Source organism: Ambystoma mexicanum, chromosome 14 (genome assembly GCF_040938575.1).
Source record: "Ambystoma mexicanum isolate Mex_15411 chromosome 14, UKY_AmexF1_1, whole genome shotgun sequence".
Classification (NCBI taxonomy): Eukaryota; Metazoa; Chordata; class Amphibia; order Caudata; family Ambystomatidae; genus Ambystoma; species Ambystoma mexicanum.
In genome coordinates, this window is record NC_090940.1 from 569,166,255 (window position 1) to 569,191,687 (window position 25,433).

General features: G+C 45.9%; 1 protein-coding gene across 3 annotated transcripts in view; it reads right to left on the reverse strand.

Moving 5' to 3' along the window:
• SEL1L (SEL1L adaptor subunit of SYVN1 ubiquitin ligase) overlaps nucleotides 1–25,433 on the reverse strand; it is a 524,285-nt gene that overhangs the window by 278,545 nt on the left and 220,307 nt on the right. For all 3 annotated transcript variants that reach the window (XM_069637930.1, XM_069637928.1, XM_069637929.1), the window contains exons 10-12: nucleotides 21,362–21,516; nucleotides 17,168–17,224; nucleotides 10,653–10,721 (exon numbers count right to left, since the gene is read on the reverse strand). In XM_069637930.1, coding sequence (XP_069494031.1) covers nucleotides 10,653–10,721; nucleotides 17,168–17,224; nucleotides 21,362–21,516 — 281 coding nt within the window. The remainder of the gene's footprint in view (nucleotides 1–10,652; nucleotides 10,722–17,167; nucleotides 17,225–21,361; nucleotides 21,517–25,433) is intronic.

A 25,433-nucleotide genomic window follows, 5' to 3' on the forward strand; every position in this document is an offset into this window, starting at 1 on the left:
GAAAGCGCGTGTCGGGCTGCGATAGAGCGCGAGTGCATTTTTATCAGCGCGTCTTATTTTTATCGCGTTTACGTATTTTTTCACGCGCGCAGGTTTTTTAAGATAATCGCGTGTGTATTTTACACGCGAGGACAACTCTTCACGTCTTCTGATTTCACGTGTTTATCGCACACGCTAGTAAAGGAAGAAACTATACGTTCTTTGTGTAAATGTGTAAATAAGGAAAACAATTCACACGCAGAAAGAAAGCAGTATTCCAGGAAGTTAAAGAATATAATTTAAAGTAATCTATGCAAATAGAACTCAATGTTTTCAGAGAAAGACTTCAATTTATGTAAGCATTGAAAACTACATAAGATCAGAAGAACTTCGAAGTAAGAAGAATACCTAATTCTGAAAAGATGTTGCAAAGGCCATCACTTTAGGATTCTAAAGAGACTAGGTTGGCTTGAACTATTTGCACAATACAAGATATATTTACAAGATATTCCACAAAGGTTACAACCTCTAAGTCTTTTACTGAGGTTTAAGAGGTAAAGAGTTTAGAATTTATTAGCATAATTTAGAAAATAAGTTTTCTTATTATATTAGTAACCAGGTGTATTTGTTTATCACAGATACCAGAGTCTACCAGACGGTTGAAGGGCAGCTGTGTCTCCGTTGTTATTTTCTCCAAATTCCCCTTTCCCTTTCTTGGGGTTTTCAGCTCAGCTTATGTTTAAGGGTTGAGAGGTGAACTCCTGGTGAGGGTCTGTGGGGCCAGCATCAGCTCCTGTGGAATTCAGTCAAGCCGGACCCTGACACCAGTTTAGGGCAGGGATGTCCAAGTCATTGTGTCAAACACCCGATACTAGACACCCATAACACAGAATGCGTATTCGTCACACACTCCATTCACCCTGGTCCCACCCCACTAGCATACCCACAACATGCAGTCATTGGGAAGGCTCCAGCCAGTCTGGCCTCCCCCTCCACCCCCCCACAACACCATATATGGAACTTTCACCCAACATCCAGTCAGGGGGAAGGGACAGAGTCGGGGCTTCCTGGGACTTCGGGAAAAGGTAACAGGCAATAGAAAGCAAACGCCCACAGGGGCCATCTTGTTTCCCCATCAGGAATCCACTGATTACAATGACAGGGCCTGGGTATCCCAAAATGGAGGACGCTCAGGGCACCTGTCAATTCAGCACGGAGCTGCCACCAGCCAGTACCTTGCTCTGTGGGCAACAGACAGGTGCCCAAAAACATACACTAGGAGTACAGGGTTGTACTCCCACCCATGGGTGCCATATGGGTATCCCAAGGGTCTGTTCACCAAACCAAATACAGGAAGAGCCGCCCCGCCAGGAGTCCCACATGAACTCCTGCGCAGAAAACAAGTCAGAACATACATGAAAAAGCGATAAAGGACAAGGATTCGGAGGCCCTGTCCCTCCAATGCATTTCCAGCATTACAGTGTTGTGATTTGTACAATATTAGAATTGAAAACTACATTTTTCCCCAGGTGTGAAAGGAGGGTTGTTGGAGTGGGGGGGAGTGAGGGGGATCCTCTTTTTTTCTTAATTTACCAAAGGTGGACAGGGTCACGTGTCGCAATTGCCAATTGTTTTTCTTTCTCTAACCAGTTTCATTTCTTGGTACGTTAAACAGTTAATGTGCCGCCTGATGATGCTGTACTTGTATGATATTTGGTTGTATTAATGATGTTAACAATATTCCAATAAAATACTATTTAATGTTTTTTTAAAAAGTCAGTCCACAGAATATTTACTAAAAAACATACGTTTGTCATGTGTTGAGCTATATCCACACGAGTGAAGAACTTTCAAAATATTGTATTATAAAAACAGTAAAGGGTCTAGAAAACAACAATTAAAAACAATAGAAAAGGGTTGTACAGTTTAGTACAGCTATAACTACTTTCAAGAGCTTTAAAAAGTGAACAGTGATTATTTCATAGAGGAATGCTTATAAAAAGACATGTAAATATAAATAAACTACAGGAATGCTTTATAAACAACCAAACCATATTGTGAACAAACATACACTGACGATTTACAGGTGGATAACCCTTTCAGTTACTCCAGTACTTTTGGCAAGTTTAAGTTTAGAACGGTTTTCCAGGGGAAATAAAATAGGACAAAATCAATAGTTTGTTAGTGCTTATAATGACAATACATGTTAGGGAGATTTTCCTTAGGCCCTGTGTCAGGGTCATTTGTTAAGTTTTCCTTATTAAAGGTACCACAAATTACCCTCAAATTCCTCCACGGTCACCAAGTGGTAGCGTGGCCGACCAGTAAAAGGTTTCCACAAATAAATGAAAGAACGTTAACACTATAATTTTATATATAATAATAGATTCTTTATGTGGAAAAGGGCAAGAGATACAGCACTACACATAGGGTGAGTAAACTTCATAAAATAAATGCAACAATAACAAATAAGTAGAAATGGTTTCAAAAGATTGCAAGAGTCTTTCCTAGAAGGGAAAATGTAGTTACAGGCAATTAAAATACTTTCCCTAAATAGGGCAGAAAAGAGATTCAGAGAGAACAAGGTTGACCAGTCGTGTGGATTTAGGCAGGCTTTTGTGCAGAATTGACATTTTGGGAAACTGTCCAAAGGAGCAGTTTCTGGCATTCCAGTAGAGTATAAGCCACAGAAGAGTCTTGGTCATGAAGGGAGGATCCAGACATGAAGATTCAAGTGACGAAAGGACTCGACAGTAGGACTAGAGGGTCGAAGAGCTTTAGTCCTGAGCACCACAGACTACTGTAACTCTTTATTTAGGTCAGCCAGGCTACCTCACCAAGCGCCTTCAATTGCTTCAAAATTCCGCTACTCGGGCGGTGTTCCGCCACCCCGTGCCCATATGACCCCGCTTCTCAGACAACTACACTGGCTGCTGATTGAGAAACGTACCCTCTTCAAATGCGTGTGTGGTACACCGTGTCTTTTATAAACAGCGAGCATAATACATACAGGCACAATTGTCCTGCTATGTGCCGTCTCGGCCTCTGCGCTCTCAGTCAGCTTTACTGATTTCTGTTCCCCGAGTCAGACTATCCCCTGTTGGTGGCTGCGCTTGCTCTGTGATGGCCGCGAAATCTTGGAACAGTCTTCCACTGCCTCCGCGTGCTATTGATAATCATCTGTCATTCCGTTGTGCTTTAACCCCTTAAGTGCCAAGGGCTAGGTATCTCGTCCTTGACATTACCTCTGTGTTGTTGCTTTGTGTGATCCCTGCAAAGAATTATTTTTATGGAAAGGGAGTGTCCCTTCTCTCCCCCCCACCCAAAATGGACTGGGGGTAATGTTATGCAGCCCTCCCTGGGGGCAGTTATCTGCGAGGGTCACCCTCGCAGATAACTGCATTAGAAAATGCCACAGAGTTGTAGGGTGCCCCTCAGCCTCCCTAAAGTGTAGTGAACCATTTTCAGTGTTTTTCTTTGTTCACCAAACTTCCCTTGGTGCAGATGGGCACATTGTTGTGCCAATCTGCCCCCACGGATGCCCAAACATTACTGCCGTACCCACTGGGGGGGCCTGTTGCACGTCATTTGGTGCCCTCCCACCCCAAATGGAGGGGTGGCACCTCATGCAGCCGTTCGACAAAGCCCCAGGGTGGCCTGCATGAGGTGCCCCCCCACCCGTTTGGGGGGAGAGGGCCACCATAAAATGTTGGACAGGCCCCCCAATGGGTGGGGCAGTAGGTTTAGGGCACCCAAGGGGCAGAATGGCACACAATTGTGCCCATCTGCACCAAGGGGAGTTGAAAGCAAAAAAGTGAAAATGGTAGACAGCATTTTAAGGGGGGCTGTGGGGCACCCCAAAGCGGAGATTTTTGTAATGGGAAGGGGTGATGGCACTCTGCCCCCCACCCAAAATGGAGTGGGGGCCATATCGTGCAGCCCTCCCTGGGGGCAGATATCTGCTCCTAGGAAAGGACACCTGACCCCAGGGAGGAGTGCATGATAGCCCCCCCCCCCTTATCTGCTCCCAGGGAGGGCTACATGAGATGCCCCGCCCCTCCATTTGGGAGGGGGTGGAGAGGTGCACGCCCCTTCACATTACAAAATTCCCTGGCAGTTTAGGGTGCCCCTCAGGCCGCCCAAAGCCTGCCATTTTCAAGGTTTTTCTTTGTTTACCAAACTTGCCTTGGCGCAGATTGGCACATTGGTGTGCCAATCCGCCCCAAGGGTGCCCAACCATACTGCCCCACCCAGTGGGGGGCCTGTCCCACATTTTTTGGTGGCCCTCTCCACCCCCACCCCCCCAAATGGAGGGGGGGTGTACCTTACGCAGCTGTTCGATGGAGGCCTAGGGAGGCCTGCATGAGGTCCCCCCTGTTAGGGAAGATTTCGTAATTGTAGGTAATTTTCCTTCCATGTGGCAACCCCTAAACTTTTTGCTGTTGTTTTTCACCTTGTTCTCGACTTTGCCAGAGAAGTGCAGCCTTCTGCCGCACTCCTCTGGGCTTTCGCTCCTTTCTTACGGGGATACTGACATGCCCTTAAGACTGTCAGTACCGGGGAACGCTGTTTCCCGTAGTTTCTTTTATCATGTTGCGGCTTTCGTGCAACATGACACAAGAGGGCACTGTAAGCTAAGTTACAGCTCTCTTGGGTCTCTAGCCTTCTACAGGCCCTAGATACTCGTTTAGGATTGTATCTGATCGGTGCAAGAGATTCAGGGACAGTAATGGTGGCAGCGATCGTTTGTGTTTTGAGCTCCTTTTGGCGTTCTAAGCGCGTTTCTCGCGCTTAACCCAAAATGGTGGCCTGGCTCCCAAAATGGCCAGACCACGAGGCTCCTCTGTCCTGTCCGCTGACCGTCTTGCTCCCTTCACCTTCCCCAGGTCGAGCCGACCCGGGGCCTTCCTTATTTGGGCATGTACTTTCCCGCGAAACACGGATGCTTTCGCGGTCTTCTACATGTCTTGTGTGTGCCTCCAGGATGTGGGCTGGGATGTCTGGTCCCAATACACATCCTGGGTGCCAGAGAGTCTAGGGTGGTGTGAATGCCTGCGACCACCGTGGTCCGTGATTGGTCCACGAATGGTGTTAGTGTTGATGAGCGGATCTCCCATTGGGTCCCCTCCGTTTTGGCGCGAAGGGAACCGTGGATAAGAGGGGGCTGGAAACACCACTACCATGTCGATCTCCTGAGTTCTCACGAACAAAGGAATACAGGAGCCAAGTATCCTGCAACCAAGAGGCTGGACCGAGGAATCGCTGGTGACCCGCTGAAGGACTTCTCCTCTGCACTGCTGTCGCCTTGTGAAACCCTTTTCACCTTTGATCGAACCAGAAGGCCTGTACTGGTACTTCGACCCTTGGAATAGCGGGAACAGCTATTCTCGGCATCTTCACCATCTCCTGCCAGTAAGCCTTCGGAAGCGTCTCTGGGCCATCCAGCTGACTGACCAGCTTACACGGGAGTCTTGCTCTGTAACCGCCGCCAGGTTGTGTAGTATTTCGAGTCCTTGTCACTCTCACACGCTTCGTACACTTGGCGTTCCCAGGTCTGAAGTGAGTAGTGTACATTTGGCTCAGATACACACGGCCGCTCCCTTGCCCTGCTGTGGTAACAAACTGTGCGCGTTTCTTCGATTGGGACGTCTTTTTACTCAACACGACGAGGCGTTCCCTGCTCTTCTGAACCTGCCAGCTGCTGAAACTGACGCGGAGAAGCCTGGGTCTGCTTGCATCGGGGACCGGTGAGTAGCATAGCTAGGATCTGGTCGCCCTCCTGCAGGAGCCCATTGCTTTTCCCTGCTGTGTCAAACAGCACCCTTGTCCGTACTCTCGCTCTGCTTCTGCCCACTGTGGAGGCTGCGCTTGAGTCGCGGAACTTGTTCTTCTTCTTTTGTGCACTAAACTGAACTGCCCGACTTCCTTCGAAGAGCTTCTCCTTTTGCCCGTTGGCACCAGCGCGTGCAGATACTTTTGAGCACAAGGCTCCACTCTTCGCAGGGCTCGGACTTCCATCTAGTTAGGTGCCTCTGAAGGCGAACTGGGTCTAAGCATTATTTCGCACTGCCTGTTTTCCTTCCCTTTTAGGTGGACTACACATTTCGTGCATATAACGCTTGCGACTGTCGTATTTGTATATATATTGTGTTGATATGGTATGTGTTGGTTTACTATCGTGATATTGTGATTTTCTCGCTACGGTCATTGTTTTAAAGGCCTTGAAATAAATGTGTATATATTTTTTATATAACAACTGTTTGGAGTAGTTTGTAAGTGATCTTGCTTTGTGTGCTCATTGCGGGCTTTCAGTCACCCTCACCCGTCTTGAGACCTAGTCTTGACCGCCGCGATCGCTACCTTGATTGGTCTGGCTCGTCCAGAGGTTACCCTGTTCCAAGTAATTAGGTTGGCCTTCTGAACTTCTGCGCCACCAGGACAGAGTTCAGAAATCCGTCTTAACACCCCCCACCCATTTGGGGTGAGGGGGGGGGGGAAGAGGGCCACCACAAAATGTTGGACAGGCCCCCCAATGGGTGGGACAGTAGGTTCAGGGCACCCTGGGGACAGAATGGCACACTATTGTGCCCATCTGCGCCAAGGGGCCTTGGGTAAACAAAGCAAAGAAGTGAAATTGGTAGACAGCATTTTGGGGGAGGGGGGGGCTGTGGGGCACCCCAAAGCACCAGGGAATTTTGTAATGGGAAGGGGTGGTGGCCCTCTGCTCCCCCACCCAAAATGGAGTGGGGGGCCATGTCGTGCTGCCCTACCTGGGGGCAGATATCTGCTCCTAGGAAGGGACACCTGACCCCAGGGAGGAGTACATGACAGCCCCCCCTCTTATCTCCCCCCCCGGGATTGCTACACGAGATGGCCTGCCCCTCCATTTGGGGTGGGGATGGAGCGGTGCACCCCTCCTTTACATTTCAAAATTCACCGGCGGTTTAGGGGGTCCCTCAGCCCCCCCCCCCTAAAGTGAGGCCAACCATTTTCAGTTTTTTTCTTTGTTTACCAAACTTTCCTTGGTGCAGATGGGCACATTGGTGTGCCAATCTCCCCCCAGGTTGCCCAAACCGTACTGCCCCACCCACTGGGGGGAGTTTGGGGGGGCACCTCATGCAGCCCTCCCTGGGGGCAGATTTCTGCCCATAGTATGGGGCAAATGTGTTTTCACCGGGGGTGGGGGTGAGGTTCTGTAGACCACTAGGGATGGCTTGCCAGGGGAGTGGGGGAGGGGGGGCATGAGTGTAGATTTGTTTTTGCTGGGGTGACCGTAAGTAACATGTTTTTTGTTTCGTTTACAGCTTTTTCTGCGCGAGCAGCTGCAATGTTATGCAAGTACTGTTTATTATTCTATGGTTAGGACCCACTGTCAGTGGGATGGGCGAGACTGGGGCTGGATTGTTAGTGGTGGGGGTGGGAATGGGACATCTGGGCAGATATTTTGGTGGGCTGGGACACAATTGCAGGGGCAGGCCACAAATTGCCCCCCATGCCAGCAGAACATTGGTGTTACCCTGGGAGCAGATGTCTCCCATGTGAGTTGTTGGTCCGCAAGGCCAGGCTACACCTCTGGCTGTGCTACGTTACAGATGACACCTCTGCGGAGGAATGGGGATCCTGCCGGGGCTCCCTGGAGCTGCCGCTGTGCTTGGGGGACAGTACACCCACATGGTACATAGAAGTCCAAGCCGGGGACATCACCTCCAACCGTCCTGGAGTTGCGGCTGGGCTGCATTACAGCTTTTCCCTTCGGGGAGGTATTGGCACACTGCCGGGACTCCCTGGTGGGGAAAAGCTGTAACGCAGGCTGGCCAGAGCTCCAGCAAAGTCGGCAGTAATGTCCCTGGTCTTGGGCACCCTTCTCCCATGTGGGTCTTTAGCGGGGCTTGTGAGTAATACATTCTGGGGAGATTTGCGCAAGTCAGACATCTTTGGATTCCCACGGGTGTCTTCTTTTCAGAAATGCATAGGGTTCCTCGTTTTCCTTGGTGGCTTCAACACCATAGACCCAAATCTGTAGGTTGCCCATATGAACAAAATGTGCTGTGCCGAAAGGCTTGGGGTTACCAGTGGGTTAGCCTTTTCCGTTTGCGCCCAGGTAAGTGCACCCACACATGTAAGGTACCGTTTTCGTCGGGACACCTGTGGGAACGCAGGAAGGTTTGACATCTGTTGTTGGCAACGTGTTTCAGTGAGTGGACAGAGGGAAATATCTCTGAAATTGGCTGGAAATAAACACAATTCTCAGACATTTCGCTATGGCCACCCACCGAAACACGCCTTCCCGCGTCCCCACACGTGTCCGGTGAAAACGGTACCTCACATGTGTGGGTGCACTTACCTAGGCGCCAAAGGGAAAAGCCTAAAACAGGGCTAACCCCAAGTCTTTTCCGACAGCTGAATTTCAGGATTTTGTCAGAAGCACACACCATACAGATTTGGGCCTAGGGTGTCCAAGCCACCGAGGAAAACTAGGAACCCGATGCATTTGGCCACCTGTGGGAATCGACAGAGGTCTGACTTGCAGAAATCAGCCCATTTGGGCTGTGTACCATGGCTCAGTGTTGGTATTGCTTGTTTTGTGAAATGCTACACAAAATGTGTAATTTCCTAACAGCAAGAGTCGGGGGAATGTAGCAGAGCATTGTTTTTCTCAAAATTCATAGAAGCCATTGCCGTACCAAGCCAACCATGTCCACACATACCTTTTTTTCTGTCATTTTCCCGCTTTTTCCCCAAATCTATGGAATTTTACCCTACCTAGTTGTTGCCTGACCTGCGCAAATCACCCCTTCCTAAACTCAGAATTTTGTCTACTTTTCAGAAATGTCTTTCTGTCCTCCAATTCGGCTTTCCTACCCTTTTCTTCCATTCCGTCCATGCATGTCCAATTGGCAAAAATGGCCAAAATCGCCTACCTCTCACAAAACGGTTGATAACCACATCAAAATATTTTTTTTTCGTTTCCACTTAACCTGTTCCTGAAAGCCAGGAAATTGGGGGAATTCAGCACAGCAAACCATTTGTTCCCAGCTCTTACAAGGAAAAAAAACCACACGCTTCTTTGTACATCATTTTATTGGCATTTAAAAAATAAAAAAAAAAAACACAAACAATTTTCCCCCTTTTTGGTTATTTTCTCTCACCCCCTACAGCAACCCAGAATTCCTGGGTGGCGTTACGACCACCTACATTTGGGGAAAAAGAAGGGGCAAAATTTGGCCGAGATATCTCACGTAACAAAAAAGTTACAAGGCACTGAATGGCGACATACCGAAATCACAAAAAAAGGCCTTGGCACTGGGGGGGGGGGCGGAACCCCATGGCACTTAAAGGGTTAATGACTTCTCTGTATTGGGCCCTCCTGCGCCACTCAGCGCCAAGATACCTACGGGTGAACGCGCGCTTTAAATAAGTATCTAAACATAACATAACAGAGAGGCAATACCCTTGTCTAAATCTGTAGCAGGCACGTTTACACTTTTCAGAAGCAGTCATTGTGCATGTTTGCCATCCAATGAGGGTACCAAAGTGATGACAGAGGAGGGAACCCAAAACCCTTGGGAAGAGCGATTGATGATTCAATGTTTATTGGGTCGAGAGTCCGTATCGGAGGAACCGAAAAGCAATGAAGCTGCATTTGGTGGTAATTGGAAATGCTGTGTTCCTCAGTCATCCTCTAGCACACATTTAGCTACGGAGCCTGGGGGTGGTCTGAAAAGATCACAAGGAAGTACAAATATTGAAGATTTGCAAGAGAAATCACATCGGAGTGGAGTCCAACCAACATGGACGAAGGACCCGGCAGAGAGATTGGCGGTGCCGTTGCAGGACAAAGGGCAACACAGATAGTTGGGGGGAGGGGGAGTAATGGAGGAAAGGTGCTTATCTGATGTTCTGGAATAAAGAAACTGGTCCGGATGGCACTGACAGTCTTTAGGATCATGGCAGAGAAGAGAATCCCATAAAGCAGCCAGAGCCAGGAGCTTCCAAGAGAATGGGCCTTCAAGCAGGAGCTGGAATTCTGTTATCCCCACAGATCAGTCTGTGCTGGTAAAGAGTTCAAAGAGTGCTGGTAGAGAGCTTCAGTATGTGCTCGAGCAACAAGCAGCCACACAGCACCCAATCAGATATCAGGCATTATTTAAACAGAGGGGTGGTTACCCAATAGCTGGGATACATAGTGTGGGCACAGTGATTTAAGTAACAGTGTCTGGCAGACCCTCTGATGAGTTAGACAAAGTCAAAATGACCTAAGAAGGCTGTTTTGCCTTGATGAGCCCTTGGGCAGGATAAGAAAGCCAGTTGCCTAGTTAGTGGACTTAAAGACAAGAATTCATTTTGCCCCCATCAGGATGCAAATGATTACCAATGTTAAGCAATCAGTACAGCATGCAACTAAGACACGATGTACATATCTGGAGTACCTCTGCCCTTGAAGCAATATGGTCTACCAATGAAGCGTATACTTAGTAGAAATGTCCCAAGTGAGGCTTTGAATGCAGACACTCTGCAAAAGAGGAAGGGACACCTAAGAAGCCAGCAAAACGTTTTTTGGGGCTTGCTTAGGTTATAAAAGGTGCTTTTTTAAGCACACATACATCCATTCATTCATTCATTACCAACAGGACATAGAATGTTGGAGACTATTTGCTTAGAACAATACATACTTTTCCCAGGAAGGCCATGGCGTGAGAGTTTCCTGCATTAGCTGCTTGATTGAAGTACTCAAAAGCTCTCTGAAAGAAACCAAAGTAAAAGACCTTTAAAGCAACAAAGTACATACACTATACCACCACTCAGGGGAAGTGACAATGCCAGAGATTTGTATTGCAATCGTATAAACTCGCATTACACATGATTTTTCATGTCATAAGCGAGACAACAATGGACAGTTCGACAACAAATGAAATACTAGCATATCCTAAAAAATTATTTTTTAAAAAATTCTAGAAAATTGAAAAATGTATTAACAATGCAAAAGAGATACAATTATATGGAAAGAATGTTGTGGCGCACTAACTCTTTAAAGGTACATAAGATTTCATCCATAAGCTGCATTAGCTCATAAGACGTGTGTATGAGAAACAAAGCAACTGGCCCGTTACAGCTATCAAATGTCCACCACAGAAACGGTTAAAAATACACCTTGGATTCAAAGTGCAGCATAATATCATGTATAATTATTCTTTATAATTATAAAGAACATTCCTGTTTATAAATAAATTATGGATTTGAAAATAACTTGTTGTGGCAAGGTAGGGCAGACATTTCCATAATTAAATTAATGAAAATAATTCGACCCGACTAAAAAACCAATAACTATTTGATTTATTATTATTTAATATTTAGCCCACCGTATAGCAATCTCAAAGTTTCAGATAGGAAGGAATGAAACGAGATGAGCGAAAAAAGAAACTACATGATGTAAAGAATAAAGTAGCGAAAGACTGAGAAACGTGGAAGAAAGAGACAGGAAGGGAAACAGAAGAGGAAGAGTTACGAGACACAATGCTACTAATATTAAGTTTTATGTAAGCACAACATTTAGTGAAACCATAAGAGCCCAGCCAATACACAAGCTAACCTGTCCAGGAAAGAATCACCTTGCTTTTCACAACTGAAGGTAGGTTACCCACACTCCTTGCTGTAACAAAGCTACGTTTGTAATAGAAGTATTTAGATTGAACATTAAACTTGCAATTCGAGATCATCCTTGATTAGAAACAGCAAATATGTTCCATAAACATGCGCTGACACTTGCACATTAAGTCAAATCACAATGTTCATAGTGTTTTATTCTGTAGTCGATATTGCAGTAGCTGACATGTATTTCGACCAAATTGGTCCTTTTCAAGGCACAGTATCAAGTCTCACTGAATTGCAGTACCTTAGCTTGTTTAGTTAAGATGTGATGAGAAGTTCATGGGTTAACTTCGTTTTGCCTAAGTCTTACATCTTATTGGAGCCACTGAACATGTGACCCAGACTTCGTCCGGCCTCCAAAAAAATCCAATTCACCAGAATACTAAACGGCTGATCGTCAGGACGCTTACATGTGCAACCCGTAAAGATATCAGGCTGCACAGAATTCAAGAAGTACGTGGGAGCAGCTCTCTAGAATTGGATTTTTTGGGAGGCTGGATGAAGGCTGGGTCACATCTTCAGAGGAGGATAACCATCTTGCATTCCTTGCTTAGAGATTGCCTTTCCTTTGTGTGGAGGGTCCATAAGCGAGAAACAGTTGAGCGAAATTCCTTGAGGACTTTGTCCTGTGTAGATAGTATTCTAGCGCTCGGTTATCATCTAAGGAGTGCAGCGTATTCTCTGCCAGGGTTTTTGCTCCTTGGAAGAAAATAGGTAGTGTAATTTATGTGTATAAAGTGTGGGTTGGTGGTAAGGACCACTTGGGCTTAGTAAAAGCACAGGTATGGCTCTGTGACTGTCAGCACTTGCAATTCTGAAACCCTTCTCGCTGATGTAATGGCTATGAGGAATGCCACTTTCCACAAAATAAACCTGAGGCCTGTTGTCGCTAATGGCTCTCATGAGTCCGACAAGGACAATGTTGAGACTCCACTGTGGTGGAAACCTTTTTACTGGGGGAAAAGTTCTGAATAATCCTCTGGGGAAGTGCTTGACCAGTTGTTCATTGAAGAGGAACATCTTTCCCCTTTCCCCAGTGTACCTGAGATGGCGGCCAGGTGCACTATGATTGAGGCATGGGAGAGCCCTCCTTGGGCTAATGATACGAGCTATGGCAGGATAGCCTTTGGGCTTGCCAAGAGCGGTTGAATGTTTGGTTAACTTGCGCAGATGGGTACCAAATCTTTTCCACTTGCTTTGATAGAAACAATTTGTAGCTGAAGACCGTGACGACTTTAGAATGTCTGCGCACTCTTGTGATAAGTTCAGATGTCCAAACTCTGCATAAAGTCAGGAGCCACGCGGTCAACTTGAGTGACTGCGGGTCGTGATGGAGCACCTTTCTGTGGTTTTAAGAGATTATGTTGGCTCCATTGTGGAGAAGGATCTACGTGCCTCCGGACATGTGCAGAAGGTTGGAGTACCATGCTTGCCCCGGCCAGATCGGGGCTTTTAGTATTACAGTGCATGGGTACGCCTGAATCATCTGGATCACTTTGCGGATGATTGAAAATGGTCGACAGACGTAGGCGAACATACCCATCCATGGGAATGAGAACGCGCTCCACATTGACCCTTGCTGCTGCATCCTGCTGGCAAAGTGTGCACATTTTGTGTTCCGCCTTGTTGCAAACAGGTTACTTTTTGGGTGCCCACACTCATAGGCATGAGCTGGTTGCCGTATAGTGCCCACTTGTGGCACTGGCTGGTTGCCCTGCTGAGGCTTTCTGTCACCTTGTTGTTTATCCCCGTCAGATGAAAAACTTGCAGCATTACCTTGTTGGAAATGGCCCAGTGCCAAATCTTTTGTGCCTCTTGGGATAGGATTGGAGACCTCATTTCCCCCATGCTTCCTGAGGTAGTACATGGTCGTGGTGTTGTGGGTCAAGAACCGAACCACTGAGTTTTTTTAGCACTGGTAGAAAAGACTTCAGAGCCAAGCGACCGCTCGGAGCTCTAAAACATGTTATGTTGAGACAAGCTTCTTCTGCTGTCCACTTGCCATTTATGTGCGAGGGCCCACATGCGCTCCACAGCTTGATAACGAGGCATCCGTAACCAGAGTTTTGCATGGTGTGGGGGCTTGAAACCGGCATCCGTCTGTGTTCAGCCACCACTGTAGTTGGTGTGATTTGTCGTTTGTCATCCCATGACCCTGTTGGCGAGGAACTCCTGTAGAGCATTCATGTTTAGTCTGCAATGCTGTATGAGAGCAATAAAGGAGGCCATAGTTCCTAGCAGCCCCATGCACTCTGACTGATCCCCCTTTTCAAACCAGGAAAATGGTGATCAGCGACTTGAGTGTGTGTATTCTGTCTTTGGAGGGGTGAACCAGGGCTTTGGCCGTTGCAAAGTGAGCCCCCAGAAAAACAAGCCTTTTGGATGGCCACAGAGAGGATTTGCAGAAGGTTATCTCGAATCCCAGCTGCTTCAGCAAGAGCTTTGTTTCTGCGATGGTGCGTGAGCTACTGTGCTCGCACCAGCCAATCGTCTAGATATGGATAGATGTGATGGCCCCTCTTCTGGAGGGCTGCTGCGACTTGTGCGAGGCACTTGGTAAACGTTTGCAGTGCTGATTCGAATCCAAACCAGAGCCCTTTCAATCAATAGTGACCTGCTACTGAAAAACGCAGGTACTTTCGATGTTTCCAGTGTACTGGGACATGGAAATATGCATCTTTTAGGTCCGGAGATGCTAGCAAATCATGCGGCTGCACCGCCTGTATGACTTGTTGTAGAGTGACCATTTTGAAGCGTTGCTTTTTGATAAACCTGTTCAGCTTGTGCAGATCTAGTATTGGGTGCCACTTTTTGTCTGGCTTTTGCACTACAAAATATTGGGGGTAAACCCACTTGCCCCTTTGCTGTCTGGGTACCTTTTGTATCGCATTTTTTGCTAACATTTGCTTTATTTCTTGTTTGAGCACCTTTAGATGCGGTGTGGAGTTTTTTAACGGTGGGATATTTGGTGGTTGTTTGTTGAACTCTAGCAGGTGGCCATACTTGACATGCAATACCCATGTTGGTGGTTATCTTGTGCCATCGATGGAAATGATGTAACACTCCCCCCCCCTAACCCCTCCCCAACTGGTGCTGTTCGGGTTGCGCAGTGAGGCCTGAGGTTTTGCTCTACCCCTATGAGAGCTGGAGGATCCTCTCTGATGCTGCTGTTGTCTGTACTCCCTTGGTCGCTGGTATCGTGGGATTGTTTTTTGTATCCTTGCGAATAGTGCACGTTTTTCCAATATTGGCTGGGGTATTTCCCGGAGGCGGTTGACCTTCCAGATTCTCCCCAAAATGTACGAAAAGTACCTTTAGTCTGAAGAGTTGTGAGAGAGCAGACAGGGTCTGTGCCGGTTTTTTATAGCTTTTAGTGCCTCATAGATTTTGAGTCCAAACAGACTGTTGCCTTCGAACAGCATGTCTTGAGACTTTGTTGCACATCAGGTCTGAAATCGGTGCTGCACAGCCATCCTTGCCTTTGCAGTATTATCCCGCTGTTAATCTGCTTGAAGCCTGTTTCCGCCAAATCCACTGCAATATTGATATTATGGTTTGCGGCCTCTTCTTTTAGGACGGCAATAGCCTTGGCATTCTTTTCCACAGGTAAGTGCTCTAGAAGGGGTGACAACCTGTGCCACATTTCACAATCTTATCTGGACATAATCACCAGTGCGTTGGCCGCTTTTACTGTAGTGGCTCCCACGGTGAGCACCTTTTTTCCCCTGTGCGTCCATCTTCCGGCTCTCAGTTTCCGGTGGCACAGTACAATTGCGCACCTGGGTGTACGCTTTTCTGCCTGCTACCGCTGAGACCACGGATTCCAGTGAAGGTTGTGACGTGAGACACTTATGAGTGGTGTTCGGTGCTTTGAACTTTTTCTCTAGCCTGCCTTTGAAGACTGGTTCTGTGAAGGGGTGCCTCATGGTACAGAGCCCTTCTTCCCACACATGGTCGCGGATTGGGATCGCCACAACCAAAATATCAAATCGAACCTACTTTATTCACTTGCTTTCTTGTTTGGCGGTACAACCCGAGGTCCCCAATGGCTCTGGGTCAACTCACCAGAGGTTCGTGGCACCCCCAACTTAAGGCGTGCCTCTGCTGTGAAGCTTCCACACTAGATTGGCTTCCCAGGCGATGCGAGAGCCTCTTCACCGTTCCCTGCGGCTCCACATTTACTCACCGCTTCCTGACTCAACGGTAGCTCCAGGAGCTGCACAGTGCTGTGCTTCTTGGTGCTCCTGCGTTCCTTCAAGTATGCTTTTCGCACATCTTTCTCTCCTTCCACACCGGTGTCTAACTCGCGTTCACAAGCCGCCACATGCAAGTGCCCGTCTTCTCCTCTGCAGTTCTCTCCAATACTATCTTTTAGAATGCTGCGGTTGCAATTTTTAAAATGTCACAGGCAATTTAGTGTTTATAGAACTAGTCTGCACGTTGGTCTTTGGATTTTGCTTAATGTGCATTAACTCTTCCCTCCTCTTCTACGTCTCAGTACTTGAGGCTTTATGGGAGCCATGTTCAAAACCCTCACATACAGAAATGTCAGAAATAGAATATGTTTTCTGTGTTTGTGAATGTTGGAGTTTTGGTTGAGTAGCATAAGGGAGGGAGATTCCGATTTCCATGATAAGGGGACATTGTTGGGTGAAAAGCCATCAAGAACTTGGGTATTATACATCAGTGACGGGGGTGGAAGGGGGGGAATACTGTGTTTCATCTAATGGAATTATCTGTTCTCCCCGGTAGTTGTCACTTCCCCTGTGATCCTCCTTCATATAACCACTTCCAGGGTCAGGATCAGGTAGCAGCTACCGTCCTCTGGTCACATGGCAAGAGGTCACAACCGGGGGCATGGAGTAGAGTTTTTGAATACTGCTCAGTGCAAGGTAATTTACAGAAACCTATTTCGATTTCAAATTGAGAGAATATCTTTCGGTCCACATTGAAACAAACATTTGGAAATTGTTTTGTTATGTTACACTAGTGCTTCTGAAACACTTGTGTATATGCACATTATGAATAATATATAATATCAATTGGATTTGTCTTTACTAAGTCCATCATAGGTAGTTGGCATCATTTTCACATTTTAAGGAAGATTATTTGTAATGGCTCCATTTCCTATTTTGGAATGCGTGCAAATGTAAACAGTACATACATGTACCTTGTGAAATATCTGCATATAGACACTTCATTAGAAAGGGTTTATATGTATTAATGTTCAAACCGGATGTAATGAGATTCTGTCATTACAGAGGTAAGCAGGTATTTTATCATCATGTTTTAGGGGCTTTTCCCATACTTAATTTGTGTCATGGTTCGATGCAATTGAGCTCTTACAACCTTCCAAAAGGATAAATTGTTTGTACAATACCGTATTAGATCTAAAATAAGAAGAATGGCTGCAGTGTTATATTCATTGGGGACGAAAAAGTTCATGAAACAAATCACAATGATATTTCAGTCTGTGTGCCACTGGATGATGTGAGTCCAATTGCTCCAGTCATGGCCCAAGCAAAGAGGAAAGTCTCACCTGGTGGTTTTGTTCGACACCTCGTCCCCCGTGCAGATGCAGTTGTCCAAGGCCAACCTGAAGAAGGAAAACCCAAAAGGTGAAACTAGGCACATGATCACTGGGACTTTCCATAACGAAATTGCAGGATTGATAAAAGACTATGTTGTGCAGTAGCCTTATATGAAACCTTACATTTGTTGTCGGCATAGGGTTTGAATCACATCACACTAGTGATGGCACACTAGTTTTACTAACAGGTTTGCACAAATATGCCGGCTCTTGGCTGAAAATACTATCTTAGTATTGATTTTCAGAACCAGCCCTGAGGGAGGTTAGCGATAGGCCACGCTGTATTGGCCTTGTGTTCATTTGCCGACAGGCTTTTTTTTCCAAGTCTATTTCCGATACTGAAATTACTTCGAAAAGAAAACAAAAATATATGGGGGGTAAAGGATTAGGGAATGGGGGGGGGCTCAAAATAAAAAAAATATACATATATATTCTGCTTTTTTTCTGAAGTAATTTCGGCATCAGAAATTACTTTATAAAAAATTTAAAAAAAGCCTGGTCACCAAATGAAGATGGAACTGCTGTTTTAGTTAACAAGGTAAAGACACTTCGATCTAGCCAAACTCCACCAAGGTAGGTCGTAGAGTTGTAAGGCATAGAATTCAGGAGATAAGGAGGTGGTGTAATGGTACAAAGAGACACAGAGTACTCTAATAAATTAGAAACCTAGTATAAGAATACACTATTTATTAAGCCTCAAAAACACTCTATTATGATATACATTTGCAATGGTGGGAGCACCTACAATTTATTTTTAAGACAGTTGGAGAGGATTCAGTTATGAAACATGGAAAACTGTGCAGTAAAGCAAATAAAAGCAGGTAAGTAATGCAAAAGGAAATTAAATTCAAGGTAAGTTTTGTAAAAGCAATGAAAACGGGCAGTGTTATGAAAGTATAGTAAATACTTTACAACTGATTAGGAAATATCCACACAATGTATTAGTTAAAATATATCTTTAACTTTGCTGTGCCGAAAAATGTGCAATGGAGAATTAGTAGCTTTCTAAAATGAACGTAGTTCATGGTTTTATGATGCGATTAAAAGAACGCAAACTCTGGGGCCAAGGCTAGCTAGATAGGCTTTGTGTATTACCAAGTCCATGTTTGTCCCAACAGGAGTAAGTGTCTCGCATTTAGGACATCAATGTTTGTGCTGTTAAGAACGATAAGTGCTTAAGGTACTAGTAGAGTGACTTGCAGCAGTGAAAAGAACTTTAGAAATAGTTTTAGAAGTCAAATTTCACAGGCAACAGAGCCTCTATGGTTGGAGGGAACAATTCTGATGATGAAAAAGAAGTCTCCCATTCAGAAAGGAGAATTTAATGTTACAAAGGGGGATGCCTGGCTGGATACAAAGAGTGACCTGAAGGGTAGGTGTTCGTGAAGCTGCCTGGTGGCAGATGACTAATAGTGCAGATGGTGGACCAGCGGTGCAGGTCAAATAAATCTGGATTACAAGAGCTCCATGGTTTTTGTTCAATGTTGCTTTAACGTCAGAATGTTTTTAATTCTTAACAGTGGTCTTCCGGCTGTGTGTCACCAGCCCTTCGTCAACCAGTGCTTTGGCCTTTGTATGGGATGCATGCAGCTCATCTGGAGTTCTGGGATCAAGGCGCGTGATCTCTGCTCATGCACAGCTTACACATCAGAATGTTATCTTGGAGAGAATGACAGCATAGCTTTCACCAGTTCCTCATACAATGACGTTTGCTTCCTGGTTCTTTGGGTCTTGTCCAAGAGATTAACAAAGATTTAGGTGCACATTCCTCTAGATCTTATAGAAATACTGGACGCAGAGTTTTCAGTTCGGCTACAACCACAAGCATGCAACATTTTGCACCCATCCAATCATTTTGGGTCTCCACCTTGAAACCTTCCAAAGCTTATTCCTGGACAACCAAGATGCGGGTTCATCTTTGAACAGGCTTAATGTGCCTCGTGGAGCACAACAAATAAAGTTGCACACTTACTGAGAATTGAGGAGGATTCCCTAAGGACAATGGTTGATAATCCATTACAAGCAAAGCTAAAATACTAGGTGGCTCACGCCACAGCTGTGATCAGGATTTTCAAACTAGCAACAACTGTATCAGTTAGTGTTAATGATTATATCGGGCAGGAATAGGAACCATGACTTTGGATTAGGAAGCGCAACAGTTTGAACAGCCACGCCCTAGGCATCACTAGGGGTGTAACGAACTTCTGCTTCGATTAAGTATTCAGCCACATTCTGGAAAAAAGCTAGCCGGCGTTAGCCAAATAGTTTCTTGCTATTCGGTTGCCGCCAAATAATTTGTCTTCTCATTTGAATCGAATGTAACAACTCAGAAGTGGATGTGCACAGTAAAACTGACAGCATGTGTTTGAGAGAAAGAGTGGTGAGGGCGAGTGAGGCAAGCATGGGAAGACCTATAGAGAAACTTCATAAATTCACGACAGTTAGTGGAGACCAGTAGGGCTGGCAGTCATTTATATGTTAGGCGTGAGACATGCATCTGCCCAAGAGGCTTCATGTTGGAAAATCTTTCCTGTTCCCCTGTGGGCCAGTATGTCAGAAGGTCTACAGAGATAATAATGTGAGGACTCTGCTTGTATGGGCATACCCAAAGCTGGGCTAGGTTGATGAAATTGGTAGGAGGGGAGGATGCTTAGAAATTCAAAGACTTGCTAAATAGGGGGCTGCATTATCTACGTCAAAAGGGCTGAAGACGAGACAGTTGCATGTCAGGCAGCGCAAGAGGTGACCATCATTTCCCAACCCATATTGGCCTCTTTGGAGAACCTTCTTATTGGGAACTTTCTTGCCAGGCCAGTTTGCTCCAAAAGGAACGGTGCGGGACATGAGCGCCCTTTTAAGAGTGGAAAGGGGGGGGGGGGGGGGGAATGGAGGGCACCGTAACAGCTAGTGTTGCGGGGGTAGAAGTGAAGAGTGAGTTAGAAAAAGGCAGAGCTTGGCATGCTCTACTGTGGTGTTAACAAAGTGTGGTAAGTGAACATGAATTGAGATTTGGTGGGATTGAGCAACGAGCCACCTGGCAAGTGTCTGTCAAGCTTCTATTTTTGGGCCGATTCAGTCGCATGTCTGGTTTTCCTAAATGTGATTACCCTTGCTCAAATCTTGTCGGCCGATCTGAGTCATCTTCCTAGCTTGGCCTATGGACGGGAAGGGGTTGGGGAGTAGGTAGGTGGGGAGAGACCGGTGACTGACTCCACTCCCCTCCATCGACCCTCGATGGGTCCTGCACAAGCATTGTGCCCTGCATGAGGAGACGGAAACCATTTATATATTTCTTTGTGTGCTACAAGGAAAGCCCAAACATGTGTGATTTGCAGTTGCAACTGCAAATTGCAATACTGTTATTTCATTGCAGGCTAGCAGTTTGTACTCTTGATGTCTTTCATGCTGTGTAGCACTGTTTTTGATATGCAACTTTCTGCTGTACATTTGTTCCTCGCTTTTTAGTTAATTTATTTTTTCTGCCTTGCATGCTTTAAATATGTTCGACTGATTAAAATTAGTAATACATCAAACATGGGTACACACATTTGAAATAGTGCTTTAAACACTGCCTTTTTTCCAAATTTGGTAATGGATTTACCCAAAAAAATAAATATGGCTCATATATTCGGCACAACCTAACATCTAGCAATCCGTCCCGCCTGCAGACCCTATACCACCACCCACTTCCGATCCAAACCTATTGGTCACATATTCTGCTTCTACTGATACAAAAACTGAAACTTACTTTTAGATGCCCTCTCAAGCACTGCGATGGTAGTAAATCTATCAACAGAAAAGGGAAGGACGGGCACATCAAGGAGGTGCTTCTGATCGGATCCTCAAAATACATATTGCAAAAGGAAATTTCTCAATGAATTGGGAGTGCTGTTCAAAACTATTATCAAAGCAGAAGCTTTTGAACAAGCTACCACGTGTTTATTTAAATAGCCACGATAGGACACGTCTAAAAGGTTTTCCAAACGGTTGTGTGCTTTTGCAAGGATGAGGACTGGGAAAGGAAACACATTGTCTACAGTATCCAAGCAGTTGGAGTACCCTATGTATCATCATGAATGTTGACGAAATGATTGAACGGTGGACTAAGAACAGTATCGGGCTAGCCTTTAGCAACAACAATACCTGTGCTTGTACGTCTCCCTTTTCTGCTAAAAACTGGTAATACTGGATCAAGTCTTCCTCCAGCATGCCGCTGGCCACACCAGGATTTTCCACCTCATCCGGAAGACGAATCCTTTGCACCACGGTGCCTCCCGTCAGAGATATGTCACTTGCCACTATTTGAAGGGAAACAGAAAATCTCTATCAGGACGACATATGAAAATCATAATATTAACAGAATCTTTCATTCTCTGTTACAGACCATTACCTCGTCAGTTAATCCACGAGTCGTGCCATATGCAGATAGCATGAACATTTAGGAACCACAAAAGGTTGACATCATAAGTCCATCCCTTATCAAAGTTGGTAATTGTGAACAGCTCATAATGGTCCCAAGATTATATTTCTATCATATAGCCGGGCCACTCAATGAGGTTTTATGGATCATGAAACTTTAAAAGAGCAACAAGTCTATTCTTGTATTGAATCTTGTATGCATTTTGAGTGAACTCTTTGTGGATTGTTGCGCCAATAATGCAATATGTACAACTGCTTTTTGATTAGTTATATCTAGGTTCATTTGGTAAGGTGAATTAGTTGATGCTGTGACCAAAAACGGACAATTTCAGATGAGTAAGAAATGTAGATTTGCGCTGTAAATCTGCAGAGATTCTAATGCAATATTGGTGTGTTTTTGTTGGTTGTGAATGACATTTGTGATGTGTTAAGTATAAAGATGGTTTCATTGATCCTAATAAGACATTCATTACTTACCGTAATAGCATTTCTGATGATTCTATCTTCTTAGATTCACATGCTGTGCATATAGTCCATCTAGTGGTAATCGCAGAGGCAGAGTATTACATCTTTCTTTCGAGGATCGAAAGGGGACGTTGACATGGACGTGTCTGTAACACCAATCCCCATTGTGACGTGTAGTATACCCAAAATCCCTCACACGTTGAGGTCCTTCCGATTGTATTTTTTCTGCCGTGAGCGAGCCTTATGACCATTGTCAGCGAGTACAGAGAGAGCGGTGTAAGATGTCTATGTTCCTTCTACTCCAAGAAGGGAGGAACGGTGGGTGCATGTGAATCTAAGCAGATACAATTATCAGAAATGCTATTACGGTAATAATGCAGGTCTTCTGATGCTTGTTAATCTGCTTAGAATCACATGCTATGTATAGACTAGCGAGCAGTACCCAGAGATGGGGGTCGGATGTGTGAAGGAACAGTAGCAAGGAGATGTCTTAGCACCACTTGTCCCATCTGAGAAGCAGACCCAGAATGTGTACCCAGGAAGTAGTGTTTTGAAAAGGTGTGTACAGGACTCAAGGTTGCGGCTTTACAAATGACTCAGAGGAACATTTGCAATGAATGCTATGGAAGCCCCTCCCCCCCCCCCCCCCCCCCCCCCGAGTAGAGAGTGCTCTAGGCTTGAAGGGCAGATCTCTCTTGGCAAGAGAGAAACAGAGTGTAATGCAGTTTATGATCCACTTTGAAACTGCTGATTTAGAGATAGTGTCCCCTTCTCTACCAGCTGCCACTGAAACGAAAAACTGGTTTGTCTTTCTTAGTGGCCTTGTCTTTTCCAGATAATAGATCACCGCTCTCCTCACAAAGTGTGTGGAGGCTTCTTTCTGCCATGTTAATGGGGTTCTGGAAAAAGGTGGGTAGTTCTATTGATTGGCTCACATGGAACTTTGATTTAGGCGCAAATCGTGGGTGAGTGCGCAGGACCACCTTATCCTTGTGAATCGTGACAAATGGGTCTTGAAATGAAAGGGCCTGCAGTTCACCAACTCTCCTTATTGATGTGACCAACACCAGGAAGGTGGTGTTTTAAGTGAGTGCTTTAAGGCTAGCATTATGCATAGGTTCAAAAGGAGGTCCCATTAGTCTAGCGAGTACAACGTTCAGGTCCCATCCGGGAACGCGATTGGAGATAAGGGATGAAGTCTTTTAACCCCCCCCCCATAAAAGCATTGATTACTGGAATTTTCCACCACAAAACCTTTGTCTGGGATGTGGTGTAGGAAGTGCAGCTAAGTGGACTTTTAAGGAACTGAAAAGCAGGCATGAATCTAATAGGCAAGTCAGATACAGGACAATATGTGTTGGAGAGCATTCAATTAGATTGATGCTTTTGGCACAGCACCAGGACAAAACATTTCCATTTGCTGGAATAGCAATGTCTGCTGTTAGGTTTTCGTGCCTCTTTAAGTATCTCCATACATCTTTGAGGGAGTTGGAGTGTTCGAACTCTATGACCTCAGGAGCCAGGCCGCTAAATTGAGAGTTTGCGGGCATGGATGAAGTGTTTCCCCCCTGTCTTGTGACAGCATGTTGTACAGGCATGGCATCTTCTTCGCAAGGGAGACTGACATTGCCATGAGGTGAGAGAATCAAGGTTGGTGGGCCCACATCTGGGCCACCAGAATCATTTTGACTGGTTCCTGGTGCATCTTGTGAACTATCGTGTTGATTAGGGGAGTTATGAGAAAGGCTTAGACAAATTCCCCTGACCAGGTTATCCAGAGTCTGTTCCCTTTGGAGCGGCTCTGTGGGTACCTGAAGGCGTAATCTGGGCATTGTGCGTTCTCCAGAGTTGCGAACAAGTCGATCTCTGGGAAGCCAAAGCCTGCGAAGGTGTTGAGAACAATGTCTTCGATCGCCATTCGTACTTTACGGGTAGTGGTTAAGTCTCTGCTGAGCACGTCCGCCAGAAGATTGAGTTATGATATGAAAGGTTATTTATAAGGCGCTTAATACTCAGAGGTTTCTAAGCGCGGACCCGGGGATCGAACCTGTGTTGCTCCAGGTCACCTTGCTTCCACAGCAAGCACGTTACCCCCTGAGCTATCCTCGTGAGTTCCCCTGGAACGTGTTGCGACAGGAGGAACATCTTGTGTTTGAGAGCCCATTTCCATATGTTCCAAGACAGTTTGGATAGGCCTGGAGAATGAGTGACCCCTTGCTTGTTCAGGTAATACATGGCCGTAGTACTGTCCGTGAGGACTAGGACTGTCTTACTGTGGAGGTGTGTTTGAAAGACCTTCAAGGCCTTGAACACTATAGCAGTTCCAACAGGTTTATGTGGTTGGATGCTACTGCTGGGAACCGAAAGCTGTGCATCGTCTGATGAAGGAGGTGAGCCCGCCAGCCCCCTCACCCTGTCAGAGATGCGTCTGTGGTGAGAGTAGCTTCTACTGCGGGGGACATGAAGTTCTTCCCTTGCAAGAGATTTTCCCGCGACCACCAATGCAGAGAGAGAACGAGGGCTGCCGAGACAGCCACTAGATTGTCCCATTGTTCGTTGGCCTGACACCATTGGCTCGAGAGCCACTCTTGCATGGGACTAGATAAATGTAGGAGGCCAGCATCCTTAACAGTATCATGGCTTTGCGTACAGTCACCTCGCAATTGGCTACATATTGAGGGATCTGCAACAGTATGTTTTGAACCCTCTCATTGGAGGGGAAGACAAGCCTGTCTTTTGTCCGAATTAGAGCCCCCAGAAAATGCTTGACTTGGCTGGGGTCTAGAGTGGACTTTTTCTCGTTGATCGAGAACCCCAGACTGAAGAGGCGATCTACTGTCTTTTGGGTATTTGATAGGCATGTTCTGTACGAATCCCTGGTTATTAGCCAGTCGTCGAAGTAAGGATAGACTGGAACGGACTGCCTGCGCAGGTAAGCAGCTACTACCGCCAGTACTTTTGTAAACACCCTCTGGGCTGAAGCAATGCCAGATGGAAGAACCTTGAACCGATGGTGCTTGTCCTCTTTCATGGACCTTAGGTACTTTCTGTGCGCTGGCAACATTGAAATATGAAAGTATGCATCTTTCATATCCAACGTTGCCATGTAATCCCCCTGCGTCAACAGTGGTGTTACTTCCTGAATGTTGTCATTCTGAACTTTTGCAGCTTGAAAAATTAGTTTGCTGGGCGCAAATCAAAAACAGGGTGCATGGTGAGATCCTTTGTACAGGGAAGTACACTGAATACCCTTGTTTACCTGATCAATGGGGACGACTTCTATGCCTCCCTTTTCCTGAAGTATCTGCACCTCTTCCAGCAGAATCTGCAG